The following is a 20,330-nucleotide window of genomic DNA, read 5'->3' as shown; positions in this document are numbered from 1 at the left end:
GATGGGAGACCGCCTGGGAATACCTGGCGAATATACCTGGGAATACCGCCTGGGTGCTATAGGCTTATACCATTGTCTTTTGAGACTGAAGGTTGCCAACCATGCCCTACAGCTTCACTGCTGTTGTTCTCTAAGCAAAGGCCCAGACTTCAGCTGTTGTAGCTGAAGTACAGCAGGCAGATGCACCCCATTGTCAACCCTGAAAGCCTTTTGATTCATATCTCTGCCTTATCACTGAAAGCTGTACAATAAACAACCTTGTCAACTGTGTGCCAACATCAGTCAGCAGAACTGCAAGGCAACAATTTGCCAATTGGGTATGGGGACAGGAGAGAGGGTATGGAAGCCTGTGGCATTCTGCAAAATAATATTGGCATTGATTCAGCGCTTTTGCTAATTGCTCAAAGCAGTGTACATCTTTGTCTCAATAAAATAAAGATGGTTTAACACATTAAATGCTTTCTTAGATTGTTCTTGTCTTTCTCTCTTTGGCTGATAGCAAATAATTATGTTCTGTACTATTTCTCAGATTAGGGAGCACCCTCTATATCACTTAATAAAAGCTCAGGCCCAGATAAAGATGGGTGAAGTAGCAGAAGCCATTAAAACCTTACAGATGGCAATGAATCTACCCAGGATGAGCAGAGCTGCATCCTCAAAATCAAAAATAACGAAGACTGAAATTGATGGAAGTGATCGTGTGTCTATCTATCTAGAACTGGTGAACGCTCATCGTTTGAATGGCGAACAGGTATGGCAAGATAAAGCTTCAAAGGAGTATATATCTCTTTGTCCAGTTAGCAAGAGTTAGTTCATGGAAGTCCACAGTGAGATCCAGTAGGCTTGGTGAGTGTTGTCTGTAAAGTGTCAGTAGACTAAAACATGCCCCAGAATCTACCCCAATGTGCAAGGAGTCCTTAGCAGTCCAGACATCATGGAAAGGACTTCCCAAAGGTATAAAGTTTTAAATAAGTTGCTTTACAGGAACATCGTACTCAGAGACCTCTGTTTGACCAAATGATTGTGATTTGCAGCATGAAGCCATTAAAGTCCTGCAAGATGCCATTAATGAATTCTCTGGCACCCCTGAAGAACTGAGAGTCCTGATTGCCAATGCAGACCTCGCTCTTGCTCAAGGGAATGTTGAAGAGGCTCTGACCATGCTCAGAAATATAACTTCAGAGCAGCCATACTTTGTTCAAGCCAAGGAAAAAATGGCAGAGATATACCTGGAGCACAGAAAAGATAGGAAGTTGTACGCAAGCTGTTACAGGTAGGAGCTTTTTATATTGCCAAAAGTCAAAACAGTTTCCTGCCTCTTTTCCTTCCTGCAGTAATATATTGCACCAGTCAAAACCATACTCCAGTGCAAACTTATAAATTGGCGTACAAGAAGTGACTCATTTTGAAATATCTGCTTGTGCACTGACAACTAAGCAAAACGACAAGATGATAAAAGCCCCTTGGCTACAGCATTCATTTATATATTAAGGTTGGCTGCAGTTCTTCTTCTTTTGCTGTTAAAACAGTGCCCTAATAGGAGAAATGATAGGTTGAATTAAGAAGGGGCTGAAACCTTGTTGTGCAAGTTAGGCTCCCTTCACACACCTTAGGACCAAGCCCATGGTGGTTGACAATCTTCACCGGTGCTGTACCTAGGAGCAAAATTTCATGTACAAGTGCAGAAAATCAGAGTTAAGATTTTGGATGGAATGTTGGGAACTGGTTATTAGATAGAAGTTTGGACTGCTTTTGGTGGTGTTTTGTTTGTTTGACAAAGTGCTGCAAATAAAAGTCTCATACTTTTGTAATATTGTGTTTCCAAGGCAAAGTAAGCTCTCTTCCAACAAAAGTGCTTCTTTCTTCTTCTTCAAATTGAGATTCTATATAATATAGTAGACTTTCTTGGCAGTTCTCTGTTCCTTTAGTTTGATTTGTGTCAGATCCATTTCTCTTCTGAACCATTCTTTCGCTGGTGCATGATTCATGATCCTGTTGTAACGCTGATGACAAGAGCAAAGCAAGTTACACAGCAAATTTAAGTAAAGATTTTCACTTGATCTAAATTTCTTTCTCGAGAACAGACATTATCTGCCCTTGTTAAGAAGTTCTTGCAGACAAGAAGCAAACGTTTATTACCTGTCTATTAAAAATAAACTGTGGCTCTTGGAATTTAGCATTCGGACCACCAGTAAGAATTCTCAGTTGCTACTACTGTTTACTGCAACCACCACCACCCCTTTCTTCTTTTCAGAGATCTGGTGGAGAAACTGCCAAGTTCTCACACATTTCTTCTTCTTGGTGATGCATACATGAATATCCAGGAGGTAAGCATCTATGATAATAGGTGGTTACAGGTAAAGCACAAGCATGACTGTTGTGAAGAGTGATGGCCTACACAAGACCCTAACCCCTTAGAAGGGAAAAATGAAATGCAAAATTCTTTCATTGAAAGTTAAGAGCTTGAAACACTATATTGAGTGTTGGGAGAGTTAGAACAGACAAAAGAAAATATTTCTTTACTCAGTGTGTGGCTGCTCTGTGGAACTCCTTGCCACAGGATGTGGTGATGGCGTCTGGCCTGGATGCCTTTAAAAGGGGATTGGACAAGTTTCTGGAGGAAAAATCCATTATGGGGTACAAGCCATGATGTGTGTGCGCAACCTCCTGATTTTAGAAATGGGTTATGTCAGAATGCCAGATGCAAGGGAGGGCACCAGGATGAGGTCTCTTGTTATCTGGTGTGCTCCCTGGGGCATTTGGTGGGCCGCTGTGAGATACAGGAAGCTGGACTAGATGGGCCTATGGCCTGATCCAGTGGGGCTGTTCTTATGTTCTTATGTATAGCACATGCACAAGATATGTGCACAAAGGGATTGTTGTAGGTCTCTCTAGAACTCTATGTCTCCCCCCTCCCTTGTCATGGGCATGTTCATAGCTGCAGGACCTTTTTGGGGATCTTGCAAGTCTATGTCCTTTCCCCTTAGAACATGCTTCTCAACCGGATTCAAGTTACTCCCACTCCTGACAATGGACTGGCATCCCCAAGAAGAGGGAAAATGGGCCTTTTTAATGATCTGTAGGAACCACTCTGTGTGCAGGTGCTATGCATGCAGTAGCATGGATTGTGCTTATGTCCACGGCAATTTTAGTTATGTTATGAGAGCTTAAGGAAATCTAGTGGCATTGTTAAGGTGTTTACCAGATCTGGTCTGTTGGGTAACATCCCTGTTTTGAAGAACACTCTTAAAGAATGCATGCTCTCTATCTACTACTTGTTAGGGCTTTATCCAGATCTTTTTTTTTTTTTTTTTTTTTTTGCTGAGTTACAAACTGATAGATTTTTTCCCTGAGGTAAGTTTCATTTTACTCTTTTGAGAATTCAGCATTCATGCTAGGTTTTCAGGATTCTCTCCCGGGTAAACTGTTCAACTGCATTTATTGACAAATATATTATGTAGAAACCTCAAAGAAATGTAGCATACCCAGAGAGTTTTGAGGGGGAGGGGGAATCATCAAACTATGAACCTTCAATAGTAACCTTTGGCATGCACAGTGGAAGTCTGTAGCATTGAAGTCAATGAGACGTTCTCACATAAAACACAGTTATGTTGGTCTTGATGTAACTGGAAATGATTGATTTGCTGAGCTTGGTCACAGTTTTGTGAACCATATATTAGTCCACTGAAGTTCCTGCTATTATAAATGTGTTAGTCTTTAAGGTGCCACAGGGCTTTTGGTTGTGATTTTGCTGCTACAAACTAACACTCTGGAACATATTAGTAGAACTTTCAGGGCTGATGGATTTGTGCAGAGTAATCTGAGCATAGGCTGGTGATATATAATCTTTAAGAATTCCTTGACTTTATTTGTTGCTATTACAGCCTGAAGCAGCCATCGAGGTTTATGAACAGGCTTTGAAGAAGAACCCAAGAGATGGGGCGTTGGCTAGTAAAATTGGGAATGCTTTAGTCAAGACTCATAACTATTCAAAGGTATATTATAAAGAGTTTATGGGACTGAATGGCTTGTGTTTCATCCTTTGGCATCCTATTAAGCATGCCATTGCAATTGTGTCTGCAACACTTCCCGAAACAGTTAATCTACTGTATGTATAAGCCAGAGGTGTCCAAAGTTTTTGGCAGGAGGGCCACATTATTTCTCTGACACTGTGTCGGGGGTCGGGGGGGAAAAAGAATTAATTTACATTTAAAATTTGAATAAATTTACATAAGTTTACATCAATGAATATATTAAAGATGAACTTATATGAATGAATGAAGGTCTTGCAATAACTCAAGGCCTATAAAAGGCCTTGCACAAAGCAAGGCTGGCCTTTGCTGCTGCTACTGCATCACAGATGTGAAACAGCAAGCAGTGGAGGGAGCCCTCATCGCACAACTCACACAAGAGGTCAAACAGTCACCCTCACACAGAGCAGTTGCGTCAGGTCAGCATGGGCTCCAACAAATCTCCGGAGGGCCAGAGGCTCATTGGAGACTGGGGGCTCCCTGAGGGCCGCATTGAGAGGACTGGGGGCTCCTCGAGGGCCGCAAGTGGCCCCAGGGCTGGGGTTTGGGCACCCCTGATATAAGCCCAAGGTTATGAATGATTCAGCCTAGGGTTGTGAACATTCCATCACAAAAGATCTAGAGAGGGGAAGAATTTAAGTAGTTCACTTAAATTTACTAGTTCAATACTATTGGAGGGCATGATTTTTAGGTTTTAATGTTACTTTTGTATAGATAGCCCTGGTAAATTGAATGGCCCGATATAGGCCGATATTGCAGTGAAAGGGCTACCTAGAGAGAGAAGTAGGCAGTTTTTCAGCATGTACAAGAGCTCTCAGGCATGCAGAGAAATACTGCTTTTTAACATTGGAAGTCCAAAGGTTTTGCCTAAAACTCTGGCAGCATGAGAACAGAATGTAGGTACAATCCCTTCCCCGTGTGCTGCAAAACTAGCCCTTAACCCACAGATACACTGTGGAGGTGGTAGTGACATAATTTCAATGAGCTACCGCAGGCACTCGCCTATAAGGCGATCCCTCAGATAAGTCGAAGGCAGGTTTTGAGCAAACAATCATGGAATTTTCTATGACCCTTGGATAAGTCAGGGGTTAAACTTAGGGTGTGTGTGTCTGACTATAGTTTTGTCTGATTTTACTCGAGGCCAGATCCTGAAAAATAACCCACCACTAATTGTTACCTAAGAACTGTAGTCTCTAATTTATTAAAAACATAGTAAAAGATCATAAGATACATTTTTATTCTTTTTAAATTCTGGTCTTCATCACCTTTTTGTAAGCACTATCAGAGTAAGTACACTGTAAACAACATACCAGTAAAACAGTGGTTCCCAACCTGGTATTCATGTACTCCCAGGGACACTCAACAGGACCTTTAGGGGTACTTGAAAAAGAATGGAATAATGGTAGAAAAAGGCAGGTCATGCTCCAGAATGCCTTGCAAGACAGGAATGTCTTGCAAGGACCAGCAAGGCAGGAAGGGAGGTAGCTAGTTGGTTGTGAAAGCCCCACCAATAGCTAGTTTTTGGTCATCAATTCATGTATGAACCAGTGATTGAAAACCAGCACAGTAAAAAAGCTGAAAGATAATACGGAAAGTGATCAATCACCCAGAATTTCTCAGGACACTTCTGGTGCAAATCAGTGCAAAGGTAGAGTCTTCTTTTCTTCAGACAGATAAAAAGAGAAAATATGTGATGAATACATGAAGTCTGGGCTTTCATATGGAGGAGATGAGGGCTTGCCTTACTAATTACAAACATTTTGCTAATAGGAAGGGTACAAGACTGCCTAGGGATATGGGGTGGAAAAGGTTGGGAACCACTGCAGGAGAACATGAATCAAATCCACCTTTAAGGTGTCTGGTGTGTTAAGCCAGGAGCTCTACGTACAACATATAACACATAACTGGGAGTGTGCAATTCAATTTACAGCAGAGAGACACAGCTGCATATATTTGCAGCCCTTTTTACTCAGAAGTAGACCCACTGCTTTCCATGGGTGTTGTTCTTAAGTAAGGGTGCATTGAATTGTAGCCTGGGAAGGAGGGGCCCATCCTGGTGTTTCCAAAAACAGACCTGCTTTGCAAGCATTTGCCAAGCAGAACTAGAACCAGGCTGCAGCAGAAGGAAGGAGATTAAAAGGTGAACTTTGACTGGAATTTCCCAGTTGCCGTAGAAACGATCTCTGCCCTGCCTGCCCTTGAGAAAGGAAACTCTTCAGAGTTGAAAGGCTTTGCCCTCTGATTGACCCGGAGATCAGGCGAAGAGAGAATTGGAGCTTGATTACTTGGCAAAAATTTCATGTACTATAGGCGAGTGTCTGTGGTAATTTTGTACAGGTGTCCGCATGTGTGTGTAATATCAATTCCTTCCATGTTAAAATGTCTTAAGCAATGTCCAGAATTACATATGGATATAGCAAAGAGAACAGTCTCTCATTCTCTGTTCAAGACATTCTAATTATTCATCTGTGTAAGAGACTTACTATTAAATTAATAGGTAAGATGCTCCAAAAGCAGCTTAGGTTTTATAACAAAACTTTCCATTTGGGAATCAGAAAACAAGCTTGTCTGTTTTCTGAATTCTATAGAAATGTAAGGTGTAATCCCTACAGATGGTGGTTTTTTGTTTTGTTTTGTTTTGTTGGTAAGGCAATAAATTACTATGAAGCTGCTCTGAAAACGGGTCAACAGAATTTCCTCTGTTATGACCTGGCTGAGCTACTGCTGAAACTGAACCACTATGAGAAAGCAGAAAAAGTCCTCCGGCAAATTTTAAATCACGAACCTGGTAAGAATTATTTTTCGCTTATGTGTGGTATGATAGACTGGAAAACACTTTTCCAGAAGTTTACAGGACATATAAGTTAGCATGTATATTTATTTTGCTTTAGGAGGATCTGTTTTGCAGCACTGTGTGTTTGTCAGAATTTCTGAAATGGGGCGTGGAGGGGGAGTTATGCAAATAGAATCGTTAGAAACGCCCTTCTATTGATAGATGGGCGTTTTTACTAATAAAAACATCTAATACATACATGAGCATTTATAATCTCTCCTTTGACTTGCAAACCCCCGAGACTCTTAATCCACAATCCTTTCAACTACTTTCTCACCCCCAGCTCCCCTAGCAGTGTGGTCCACCTGTAAAATCCCCAATTCCTAGCAAGGAAGGGGGAACCCCACTTCTGAGACAACTATGATGAAAATGCCCATCCATTAAGAGTTGGGTTGATAACACCTCACCTGTCCCTAAGATATTTCAGCTGCAGTAGATATCGGCTATAAATCCTCAGAACCCAAACACCTGACAAAGTAAATGGGTCTTCATTCCCCTCTTAAAAACATACAGAGAGGGGACTTCCTCACCTCCCATAATAGAGAGGTGCACATCTTAGGGGATCACCAGAGAAAGTCTTTGTTATCAACCCAATGTACTGAATATTGATCAAGTGCTTTCTCGTTTATCAGTGTTATCTTCTGTTTGTGCAGTAAATGATTTGTCCACTTTGATGGAAGATGCCCAATACCAGGTTCTCCTTGCAAAGGTTTACAGCAAAATGGAGCGGACAGAGGATGCAATTGTCTCATTGCAACAGGTAATGGTAAAAGTTTGCAGGTTAGGATTTTTGTGTCAGAAAATAGCTAACTAAGCAGCTGGAGAGCTGAAAGAAAAGTAAAAACAGATTCCCTTAAATACTAATAAATGGTCATAATGAGATAGCCTAATGAAAAAGAACTGCCTCCATCCAGCCAAAAAGGGGCAGAGTAAACCTTCTTAGAGATGGAGTCCAACAGGGCTACTGCTGAAAGGTTCTAGGTAATTTTTTGCAGAACCTAGAGCAGGTCCTCTAAAGCAGGAAGATTTTTTTTTTCCTTGCAAAAATAAGTAACTGTTTTTTCTTCATTTGGAGCACTTATACCATGCCTGTGATATAGTGGTCCTCAAGGCAGCTTACACTGAATTGCAGTCATTATAATTTTAAAAACAGGAAAAACACCTCACACATTCATATACACATAACTCAGCAGCCCTTACCTTGATGGCAGAGGCTTTAGGGTGATTCCCTTTCCTTTTGCAGTCTCTGGGCAACTGGTAGAATGATGGAAAAGTGCAAACAAACTTGAACAGGAAAGTCGTGTTTTCAGATTGACCACACTAAACTTCCAATTCGCATGAGATTTGCACTGGTGGAACTAAATAGCATCTAGATGCCCAACTCATAGACAAAAGCCAATAGAAGTGGAGCGATGCATTGCTGTACATGCGTGCGCACGCCATATATGTGCATACATTTTCCCCCAATCAATATTGCATGTGTCAAGAAAAGGGGATATCCAGTCTTGACTTAGTAGAATGAACTGGTTTGGTTAAATACAAGGCTTGCTCCAAATTCTTTCCCAATGTCTTTGTATTAAGGTATCCACTTTGCTTTTCCATCAGGCTCGGGAATTGCAGGCCAGAGTACTGAAGCGGATTCAGATAGAGCAGCTGGATGCAGTTCCTGTGCAGAAGCAAATAGCAGCTGAAATTTGTGCAGAGATAGCAAAGCATTCAGCAATCCAGCGGAACTACGAGAAAGCCATTAAATTTTACAAAGAAGCTCTTGTTCATTGTGAAACGGACAACAAGGTCAGCTGAGCACCCAAATTACCCGTTTTCAGTCAGACTTTGTTATAAACCTTATATAGAACAAGAAATGAGAGAAGATTTCTACCCCCCCCCTAAATTTTCAGGTGATGCTAGAACTGGCACGTTTGTACCTTGCGCATGATGATGTGGATGCATGCCAGCGCCAGTGTGCCCTATTGCTGAAGAATGATCAGGATAACGTAGCAGCTACCATGGTTAGTTTACTAATGCAATCTGCTGAGTGAAGGCTTAATCCAATTGTTTCTGATTCATTTTTTAAAGGGATGCCTTCTTTAAAACGATTATAAATATATTGCTTTTTCAGAGTTTAAATAGAAGTGGTGTAGAGATTGTGAACATGGATGTCAGTGTGGAATCTGAAGCATGTGCAAATCACTTTAAAATATAGCATTGAAAACCAAAACAGTATCAACATGATTAAGATTAAATGCTAACCTTTAACACTCACTAGCAAGTGAAAGTCTCCTGATATATAATTTTTTTTTTCACCTGCCTATTTGTGAGGCTGGCTGGTGGATCTTCTTAGCAGGAAGCCATTATAGCAAGGGCCCTTCTCTGTGCTCACCTAATTGATCTTACCACTGTAAACAAAGACCATGTCCACTAACGTCAGTGTGAGAAGAAACCTAGGCCAAAGGGGCCCATGGTGAGGCTCACAAACATACCTAACAGTGTGTGCTAACAGTAAGCAGCACACCAGGCTCAGGATCGGGCCCTTATTCAGGCTTATAAAATCACTGGGAAGCCTGTCTTGTATTCCTTTGTATTTACTTAACTTGTAGGTTTTGTACTTACAGATGATGGCTGACCTTATGTTCAGGAAACAGGACTATGAACAAGCAGTTTTTCATTTCCAGCAGCTTCTGGATCGCAACCCTGGTGAGTATGCCATCTTTTTTTTTTGCCACTTCTAGCATCCTTTCTGCTAATACTACGCGTGTTTAATAAGTATAAATCACGCATAACTTTGTGGTAGCCAATTTCCAAAAGTGATTTTTCTTGCTAAACATTTTCAGTAAAATTCCAAGGAATACATGAAACATTTTGTTTCATACAGGTAAAAATGTGACAAGAAAGTACAAATTATAGGTATTAAATATAAGTGGATATATCTAAATATATTTAAATACAAATATATCTATTTATATAAACCATAAATAGATACTGTGTGTGACCTAGATGTATTGATTTAGAACATCTTTGGTTTTCATTCTTGTTTCGTGCACATAATTATTTTTGTTAACACTGTTGCTCTCTGTAATGCCTTGAATACTTACATTAACAGATAATTATGCAACACTGTCCCGCTTAATTGACCTGTTAAGAAGAGCTGGAAAGCTAGAAGAAATTCCAAGATTCCTTGCAATGGCTGAGAAGCATTCTCCCAGAGCAAAATTTGATCCAGGTTTTCACTATTGCAAAGGGCTGTATCTTTGGTAGGTGTGCTTGGAAAACTACTAAAATAATATCTATAATAAGTGGTTGTTTACCTTGCTTTTCTGAAATGCCAGCCCAGAAATCTAGATAGTGTGTTAACTGGGCAGTTGCCACCAGAAGCTAATGGCTGATTCTTTCAGCTCAGTATGTGAAAATAAGCAGCTCTCCTCTCCACTTTGTTCTGTCTGTTATGACCTCCTTGGTTCGCAGTCCTTCATACCTCCACAACTCTCTGCCCTCTCTTCCCATCATTTCTTTCCTGACCCCTGCTGAGACATTTCCCACAATCCTCTTTTCTCCTTGGGCTCTCTTTCACTATACAGATGCCTATATATACTGTATAGTGCATTCACTGTACCTTATTCCCCTTGACCCTTTTCACTTGCTTCCTGTTCTTTTCTCCTGTAATCATGAGTAAATCCCAGTGGAAAAGTGTAAATTCAGCATATGTTGATGTGACACCAAGCCTACATTTGTGAAGAACCGTTGAGACAGTGTCACTACCTGTTTTTGCACATTTCATTATTCTCACAGTGCTTGCTCACTCTATCTGTATGCTGCCTGTACTGTTGGCTAGTACAGAAGGTTGAGTGATGCCTGCCATTCAGTCACAAGGTAACTATGTGGTTGTAATCAGTAGCTACTTGGATCTGTTCCTGAACACATGATCTGCCTGTGATGTGTGTCTCTTAGACAATTGGCAGTTGTAATAAAGCAACCATGGCTAGATGAAATTGCTAAAAATCTTTATAGGATGGCTAGTTGTCAGGTATGTCAGCCTTTCAGAGCCAAGTTGGAAGCTGTACTATAGATAAGCTAATTGGCTCTCTAAAGGTGATTAGATAATGTGAAAAAGTTAGAGAGAAGCCACTGACAGGGATGATTTGGAAGTCACTTGGATGATTTGAAATTTGGGTCACTACAGTTCTCCCTGGACCATTACTCGACTTCGATCTTCCTTAACAGCACATGTTCTCAGCTCCCTACTCTCCAGACTTTGTTTCAGTTTAGCTACCATGCTTTTGGCATCCACCTCCAGCAACAGCACACTGTTCTCACTTAGGGCCTGGAGAGGGAAAGAGTCTTTACATAGCCAAGTGAACATGTTCATTTCTTCAGAGCAAGTGCAGTCATTAGCCACATTCCATGCAAACCTTCCCCCTCACTGCCATTTATAGTACTTGTGACATCACAGTGGACCAGCTGGTTGGATAAAGAACTCGCACATTAATAAGAGGGGTTGGGTTTTTACCTGGAGGGTTTTTAAAACCCTGATGTGATGCGGATGTGACTGACTGTGCCCCTGAACAACAGAAAGCTATATGTTTCATTCTTCCTTTGCTCAAATTTAAAGTGTGCCGTTTGTTTCAGTGTGTTCACTTGTCTGTTTTAGGTACACTGGTGAACCAAATGATGCTCTTCGCCATTTTAACAAAGCACGGAAGGATAGTGATTGGGGACAGAATGCCATTTATAATATGATCGAAATCTGCTTGAACCCAGACAGTGAAACAGTGGGAGGTGAAGTGTTTGAAAACCTTGATGGCGACACTGTGTGAGTGATGATAAAATATTTGACTCCTTGTCCTTGATGAGGGTAAGAAGGCTTCTACCCCCGTAGTCCCAATCCAGATTCCAGCCCTTTGGCATGCTATTTGCAAGTGCAGAAGCTCCCATTGGTGCTAATAAAAGTGTCTTTTGACTTGCAAACTATCACATGGAAGGAGGGATCTGGAGTTGGGAACACAGAGGTGGTAGACCCATACCCATAGCACTGTAGTCATTCAGTCTGGTGGCATGGGAGGGGTATCCTGATCTGACTGCAATTTACCAAGGACAATTAAAGCACATTAGGACCAGTGACACATTTAACATCACTTGTAGATTGGTCCAAGACTAAGCAAATGGTTTGTTGAACATACCTTACTCATGCATCATGTAGCATTGTACTATTCATTATTACATTCCCACCTACCCCTTATTGGACAACATTCTTCAGAAGCATTTATGTATCTGATTATTATGAGGGCTATAATGGTAGCCACAACAAATACTCTTAAAATACATTGCTTTGTAATAAGCTTCAATACTTATTTAGTAAATATTAGTATCCCAACCTATGGCTTCTTAGTGGAGTACACATAATAAAACACCTTCTGAAGATCCATATGCATGAAATTAATCATATGGATTGGAAGAGTCCTTCAGGGATCAAAGTCTCAAACCAGTAAGGGTTTTAAAAGTTAAATCCAGCACTTTGGATTGGGCTTAGAAATGAATTGGGAGGCAGTGAACTTGGTGCAGTATAGGTATGTGATGGTCAGAAAAGAGGCCCCTTTAAGCAGTCTAGTTCCTCTTCCTCAACTTCTGGTTGAGGAATATATATATATATTGTCAACCAGTCTTCTAGGCCTCATTCATTCAAAATCTTCATCAACATCCTGGTTGAGCAAACAGTACCAAAATTTCTGACCTACCAGAACTGGCTGTTAATGCTTTTCCTTCTTATACAGCAGTTCCACAGAGAAGCAAGAGTCTGTGCAGCTGGCCGTGAGAACCGCAGAAAAGCTCTTGAAGGAACTGAAGCCCCAGACTGCTCAGGGTCACATACAGCTTCTCATCATGGAAAATTATTGTCTTATGGCAACCAAACAGAAATCAAATGTCGAGCAAGCACTGAATGCCTTTACAGAAGTAGTTGTTGCTGAGGTGGGTGGTTGATCTTTCAATTAAAGCTTGAGTATATTAGGGCACAATCCTAACCAACCTTCCAGCACTGAGGTAAGGGCAATGCAGCTCTGAGATATGGGAACAAACATTCCCTTACCTTGAGGAGGCATCCAGGACTGCCCCATCACCACAGGATGCAGTGCATGCCCCATTGGCACAGCTCTGTCAGTGCTGGAAAGTTGGTTAGGATTTGGGCCTTAGAAGTCTAACAGACCTGCAGAGAGAGAGATGCCATATCTGGAATCTAGGATGACCTGGTTTCAAATCTCCATTTAACCATGAAACTCGCCAACCAACTCTGGGCTATTAACCTAACTTACCTTGTAGGATGGTTGTGAGCATAAAATTAAAATGTGGGAGAAGCAGGTACATATTTCCCTGAGTTTCCTTGGAGGGAGGGGTAGAATAAAAATGTAATAACGTATCTTCTGAGTTGTATTGTGTGGTATCTCTTGCAGAAAGATCATGTCCCATCACTTCTGGGAATGGCTACAGCTTACATGATCTTAAAACAAACCCCACGAGCCAGAAACCAGTTGAAGCGCATTTCAAAAATGAATTGGAACCCCATTGATGCCGAAGAGTTTGAAAAAAGCTGGCTTCTGCTTGCTGATATTTACATTCAGTCTGCAAAATACGATATGGCTAGTGAACTATTAAAGCGATGCCTTCGTCATAACAGGGTAATTGACAGCCCAGAAGCAATCTGGTATCCCTTTTGTTAATGTTTTTTCCTGTTCCTTGAGACTTTTAGTTAATGTGACTAACATTATGGGAAAACAGGAGGTGTGGGACTGTCTCTCGCATGAATAACTACTACCAAGGGCCATAATTAACATGGCCTCAGTTCGCCGGAGATCCCTACCATTCTTTGTACTGATACGAGGGCAATGATAGGAGTTGGTGTTTCGTGGTCTTTGGATTCCATGTGATGTGATTTAGAACAGGAATCTCCAAACTTTTTTGACACAAGGGCCGCATCATATATCTGACATGGTGCCGAGGGTCAGAAAATAAATAAATAATAAATACATGGAGAATCGATGTGCTGGGGGTTTGATTGATTACAATAAAGTGTGTGAAATGGAAGGAGGAGGAGAACAGAGAACAAAATTGAGTTGCATATGAAGAGAGGGAGAATGGATTTTCAAAAAGCATCAAGCAACCTATGAAGCAAATCATAGACTTTTTCGGTCTCAGCTCCGTATAAGTTTAACGTAGATATAAAGTTTAACTTTTTTTTTTTAGATTGAGGGCCCTTTTGGGACAGGGAGCAATTAGTTATTTGATTTTCTGTGTAAATTGCTTTGTGAACTTTTCGTTGAAAAGCGGTATATAAATACTACTACTACTACTACTACTACTACTACTAATAACAGCAATATTACAGGTCTCCCAGCATGTATATATCTCATTCAGCCACTAGAGGTGCTGAATGTAATGGGATAATTTCTTTCCATTACACTGCATTACATTTAGAATGTAATTCAGCACCTCTGGTGGCTGAATGTGATACATACCCATGCTGGGAGACCCAGAAATGCTTATTTTGAGCTCTGAGGGCTGGATAAAATCTTCCGGAGGACCAGGTATGGCCCGTATGCTGGGGTTTGGAGACCCCTGATTTAGAAAAAGGCCAACACAATTTTAGATTGTTACTTAATCAGCTAACAGAATTACAGTGCAATCCTATCTTATGCTAGAACAGGCAGGCCATGAGGCCTGCGCTGTTTCCAGTGCAAGACTGGGGTCCAAATTGGCTCAGCCGGAGGCAAGGGGAATCTCTTTCCCTTACCCCAGGGTAAGTCACCACAACCCCAATGGATCTCCTCGGACCTGTGCCATCTCAGGAGGTGACGCAAGTCCAAGGAGAATGGAGCAGCTTGGAGCTGCTGCATGCTTCTTGGGGAACAGGGTTGGGATCCTGCATAACTGCTGGGTTCCAGTCCCCCCTCCTGCTCCCTTCCTGCCCACCCCCTGGAACACCCCCCGCCCATCACAGAACGCCTCCCTCCTGCCTCCTACCTGCCCTCCCCAGACCCCTGCGTTGGCCAAGCTTGGCCAACGCAGCCTTCCTGGCACAAGCCACCACAGAGGGTGGATGTAGCCTCTGTGTTCCAGTGCACCTCCATGTGCTGGCATGGCTTGCTTCCAAGGAGGCACCAACCCCCCTGGGTTGGTGCGAGGGACTTGCGCCACCCTAATTCAAGGTTAGGATTGTGCCCTTAGTAACCTAAGTTCAGCTAATATAGGAGATTTCCCATTTCTTTTTAGTCCTGCTGCAAAGCTTATGAATATATGGGATATATAATGGAGAAAGAACAAGCGTACAAGGATGCGGCTGCAAACTATGAGATGGCCTGGAAGTTTGGAAATCAAACAAATCCAACAATCGGTACGTTCACACTCAGCAACTTCTGCCATTGGTTTGTTGGGTAGCCTTTCTGATGAAAGAAAATATTTGCAGTTAGTAACAGAAGATGACTTCTGACAGTGTCCTGATACAAGGGGGCAGTTTGTTGTCTGATGTTTTGTTTTTAAAATGCTGGTTTAGCACTTATGGCAATATTTCCATTCTGTTGGGTATTTTGACCAAAAATGACAATAGAATATCAGTTGTTTGACATTTCTTTTGTAAACGTGATCAATCCAATTTATGAACAGTGGTCAATACATGGAAAGCTAGTATTGCTATCATTTGACTCTTTAAAAAAAAAAGTATTAGGGCCCAATCTTACACAGAAGGCTACTTGCAGGGCTACTTGGTTTACCCAGAGGAAGGGGACGAAGGTCCCCTTCTCCAGTGGAGGAGGCAGTAGCTGCCTGGAGTGTGTAGGATGCAGCGGCAGCCATTTTTGGCACTGCTGCAGTCCTGTGCATTGGGCAGCTCAAGATTGGGCTGCCCGTCAATCATATTAGTTAACTGTGCTTAAACATATGTACGAATATTAGTAATTTAGTATCTTAACTCCGTTTTTGATAAATGGGATTAGGACTAATTATGTCTGCTTTTATGATTTCTCTATCTATGCCTAATAAAGGTTCATTCATTCATTCATTCATTCATTCATAGGAATAAATACAATTCTTAAGAAAAAAAGAAACATCTTTTCTCTGTTTTTATATGTATGCATGCCCATGTCACAAGAGGGGGCATACCTTCTGTGTCATTCTTCCTCACATCTTCGTGTTTGAAAAAACCTACTGTCCAGTCCATGGGGCCAGATGTTTTGCTTTTTCTGTGTACCATTATTTAAAGTTCTAAAAGTTGAAATTCTTTCTTCAGTGCAAAAAATAAAACCATAATTGACATACTGTTTTTATAGGTTTCAAGTTGGCATTTAATTACCTGAAAGCAAAGAGATTCATTGATGCAATCAATGTTTGTCATAAGGTAAACTATAATATAGATGCGTGTAAAACAGTTGATGAATGGTTATGTCATTTCTGTGTTCTAAGTAGTGCACCAAAAAAAAACTAGTCGTGTGCCACTCGTCTTAAACTTAAGCACCTAATGTTTTATGTATTTGGGAAGGGCTGTTGGAATCAACTATTCTTTTCCATGGTGGAACCAGATGTTAATATAACTAGATATAGCATAATCCTACTTATTTAGGAACATAATACTTATGTTCCATGATGGCATTTTCTGAAGTACATAACACCTCCTGTTGTGCTTTAGATATATTTCAGAACTGTCAAATAGTTGTAAAAATTGCAGATAGACCTGTATGCTTATTTGGGTGTTCAATAGGTCTTAAGTCCTAGTAATTGTGTTTAGAATTTCAGCCATGCAGCATCATCCTACGCTTGTCTGCTCAAAAGCAAATCTCATTAAATTCAATTAGAGTTACTCCCAGGTAAGTGTATACTGTTTAGGATTGCAGCCTTAGTTTTCAAAAAGACACTTCTATTTTTCTTTCCACAGGTTTTGGAGGCACATCCAAATTACCCCAAAATCAGAAAAGAAATACTTGATAAGGCACGTACATCTTTAAGAACATGAACATTCCTGTTTATTTAATTAGGGGAAAAATGAGACCATAAAAACATCTGTGTGGTTGTGGATGCTGCAGTTTTCAATGGAGAAAAAAGCAAAAGCAAAGGGAGGTTACTTTTTAGATTTATCTCTCCTCTAAAAGAGAAGGCTTTAGTGCTTAAGGTTCAGTAAACACAAAAGATAATTGGTGTCTGTTACTATCCACCTGTAGGAATTGGCTGCAGTCCAGATAAATCACTTCCACATCAGTTAGGGAGCAACAAGCGCAGGCAGAACTTTCTTTGAAGATTTGTCTGCAACAGAGAAATTTCCAGCTGCACCCATGTTTCCTTCCCCCTCGTATAGGTGATTTATTTGGAGTTCAGCCATTGCTTTGAAATAGTGTATAATCAGAAAAGCAACAAAAGAAAGCTATGACTTGAATACTTTATCTGCTTCACTGAATTTGAACGGGCTACTTTATTTTTGTGAAAAGCTTTATTCTCTGTTGGAAAGCTGACTAAAGTAAACAAACTTGATAAATTCTTTTTTCCCCTTATTTTACAGATGACTTTGTGCTTATTAGAGTTTGTACAGTACTCAGATAGTACAGTATGCAAAAACACTAATATATGTCAAAATTGCATTTGTTCATTTGTATCCTGCCCATCCTCCAAGAGCATAGAGCAGCATTTTAGCCTTGTGAGGTGGTTTATGCTAAAAGCCTTCGGAAAAGCCAGTTTCTCTCTCTCTCTCTCTCTCTCTCTCTGCTGGCATTGTTAGCTGAGCAGAAAGGGTCCCATAAACCACACCTAAGCCCAATATTTCAGTGACTTTGGGCAAAATCCTAACCATACTTTCCTGAGAGTAAGCCCCATTGAACAAAATAGGACTTACTTCTGAGTAGACCTGGTTAGGATTGTGCCCATAGATAAGTAAGCAAGAACCAAAGATAAGGGTGTCCACACAGACAATTTTATAATAGAAACCATTATGTTAGAACTTCTCTTCTGATAATAAAAGTACCATTTTGCTTAACTGCCTCTTTTTATCAATTTTGGTATTGTGCGTTCTTTGGAGTACTGCATCTGTGGCTCAGTGGTAGAACCTATTTTTAGCATGCAGAATTCAATCCCTGACACCTTCAAGTAGGAGAGAAGGAAAAAAAATCCTGTCTGAAACCCTAAAGAGACACCATCAACGATTGATTGATTGATTGATTGGATTTGTAATTTGCCTTTCTTCCTGAAGAGCACCCAAGGAAACTAACAATAGTTAGTACATAAAATACATAATAAAAAAGGTAATAAAATGCATATAAAAACTATAAAAACAGGCAATATAAAAACAAAGCAGCCAGCAATAAAACACATCAGTAAAAAACATTAAATAAATTCCTAAAAGCAGCCATTATCAGGTCTCAAAGGCTTTCCTGAATAAAAATGTCTTCAGGCCTCGCTGGAAGGTTAATAAAGAGGAAGCTGTCCTCAGTGTCTGTGACAGTGAATTAGGTGTACCAGTGTTCTGATTAAGTGTAGCCCAGCTTCCAGCGGTCCTATGTCTGTCTGTTCCATTGTCTTTGCCAAGTGAGTGTGGTCTGTGTAAGCCTAGAAAATTCCCATTGGTGGCTTTTTCCGGGAGGCTTCAACTTTCGAGATCTGTAGAAAGTCCATAATATTAGCACAATATGCCATAGGCTGAAGGGAGTGCGCATGCTTGCACTCTAGTGTTGCGTGTGGTTTTCCTTTAAAAGACCCTTCACAACTGCTTGGCACCCATAACATTTTTTAAACTCCAAAGTCCTTTGGGGATTGGTGTGAGAGGAGTTAAAAGGAAAACTGCTGACAGCATTCATAAGACATTTCCCCAAGGTTTCACTTCAAGCTGCTTTTTGAAGTGGAGTGGCTGTAGGGATAGCTTCTGAAAATTCAGAGACACACAAAGCCATTAAACACCTCCACGTATATCGCATATCACAGCTTCTTAGCCCTGGGCCGGTTTTTGTTCCATCCTCCTTCCTCCCTTCTCATCCTCTTCTGGTTCCCATCTTTTCACCCCTGTTGCTTTTGAATCTTTCTGCCTCTTGTAGCTTCCCACTCTCATGATAAGCTGACCTGGCCAGCCCCTCTAGCCCCCATCAGCATTGCCAGTTGAATCAGAGAAGCTGGGGAAGCTCCACACAGGTCCTCCAACTCTGTAGGGCAGTGATTTTCAACCTTTTTCATCTCATGGCACACCAAAAAGGTACTAAAATTGTCAAGGCACACCATCAGTTTTTGGACAGGTGACAAGGCACACCTTTCTGTTGGTGGGGGGCTCATACCCCCAACGATCCTATTAATAAATGACCCTCCACCAAACTCCCGTGGCACACCTGGGGACCATTTGTGGCACACCAGTGTGGCATGGCACAGTGATTGAAAATGGCTGCCGTAGGGTATGGTGGATGCCACAATCCCTGTTATACAAATGGCATGAGTGGACAAATGGACTCATATGTCCATTTTGCCTGGTGGAAACAAACATTTCCTTACCTCGAGGAGGCCTCCATGACTCCCCCCCCCCGCTCTGCAGGATGCAGTGCACTCCCCCTTGGCAAGGCTGCATCAGTGCCAGAAAGTTGGATAGTACTGACCCTAATATTTACAATTGCCACCTACTGAATACTGGGGAGCTTCCTTATCTGCGGATTGGGTCTGGGCCCCCCCCCCATGTGCACATGTTGCCTCCAGAGAGGAGTCTGAGCTCAACAGAGAAGCTCAGGATGACCATCCCTGACCTCTGCTGGGCTCAGACTGAGCTGAATAGCTCAAAACACCACATGTTTTGAACTATACAACTCTGAGCCTGGCAGAGGTCAGGGATGGTCATCCTCAGCCTCGGCTGAGCTCAGACTTCCCTCTGCAGGGGCGAGGGTGGCCTCAGGACCGTGGGGTTGGGCATTCGCCTGTATCCACGGTTTCAGGGATCAGTGGGGGGGAGGGTTCCGAAACTGAACCCCCATGGGTATGGGGGCACACCTGTGTTTTGGTGCTTCCCGTAAGACTGTCCGCATGGAGATAAATGATCAATGAATCTTGGAAATCATGTATGGCTCCCAGTTTTCTAGAAGGGAAGACATTCCAAACCTGGTTAGCAATACTGTAAATGTAATTGCTGTCTCTTAATCTGTTCTTGGATAAAAAGAACATCTCTTTACATAAAATTCAGGACATTTAGAATTGCTCAGTAGAATGTTTACACCTACTATGACTGACTGATAAATACAGGTTGATCCTATTCCTGAGGTTGTGAACTTGCCCAAAATTAATTCACCAGGAAGTTTCTGTCTGTCAACTCATTCCAATCCCAAAGGAGTTAAATAGATGTTTCTTACATCTCCACCCCCTTGCTGTTTGGGTTTCTATGAACCATTTTAAGCTTTTCTGTCATCCTGAATTCAGGATGAAATGGCAGATTTCTTTCCAGTGTGACCCAGTTTTTTTTCCCCCCTCACAACTACATG

General features: G+C 41.5%; 1 protein-coding gene across 3 annotated transcripts in view; it reads left to right on the top strand.

The window, feature by feature from the left end:
* TTC21B (tetratricopeptide repeat domain 21B) overlaps positions 1-18,392 on the top strand; it is a 39,493-nt gene extending 21,101 nt beyond the window's left edge. For 2 of the 3 annotated variants that reach the window (XM_066612133.1, XM_066612136.1), the window contains 16 exons: positions 530-751; positions 1,035-1,273; positions 2,255-2,327; positions 3,885-3,995; positions 6,681-6,819; positions 7,518-7,624; positions 8,470-8,658; positions 8,763-8,873; positions 9,477-9,558; positions 9,965-10,115; positions 11,510-11,671; positions 12,630-12,825; positions 13,305-13,529; positions 15,121-15,241; positions 16,173-16,240; positions 16,775-18,392. In XM_066612133.1, the coding sequence (XP_066468230.1) occupies positions 530-751; positions 1,035-1,273; positions 2,255-2,327; positions 3,885-3,995; positions 6,681-6,819; positions 7,518-7,624; positions 8,470-8,658; positions 8,763-8,873; positions 9,477-9,558; positions 9,965-10,115; positions 11,510-11,671; positions 12,630-12,825; positions 13,305-13,529; positions 15,121-15,241; positions 16,173-16,240; positions 16,775-16,852 (2,274 nt within the window). In that variant the 3' untranslated portion in view covers positions 16,853-18,392. The remainder of the gene's footprint in view (positions 1-529; positions 752-1,034; positions 1,274-2,254; positions 2,328-3,884; positions 3,996-6,680; positions 6,820-7,517; positions 7,625-8,469; positions 8,659-8,762; positions 8,874-9,476; positions 9,559-9,964; positions 10,116-11,509; positions 11,672-12,629; positions 12,826-13,304; positions 13,530-15,120; positions 15,242-16,172; positions 16,241-16,774) is intronic. The other variant, XM_066612134.1, reaches the window with a different exon arrangement.
* The last annotated feature ends 1,938 nt before the right edge of the window (positions 18,393-20,330 follow it).

Source organism: Tiliqua scincoides, chromosome 1, assembly GCF_035046505.1.
Source record: "Tiliqua scincoides isolate rTilSci1 chromosome 1, rTilSci1.hap2, whole genome shotgun sequence".
NCBI classification, from domain to species: Eukaryota; Metazoa; Chordata; class Lepidosauria; order Squamata; family Scincidae; genus Tiliqua; species Tiliqua scincoides.
This window is presented reverse-complemented; position numbering and strand designations above follow the sequence as displayed.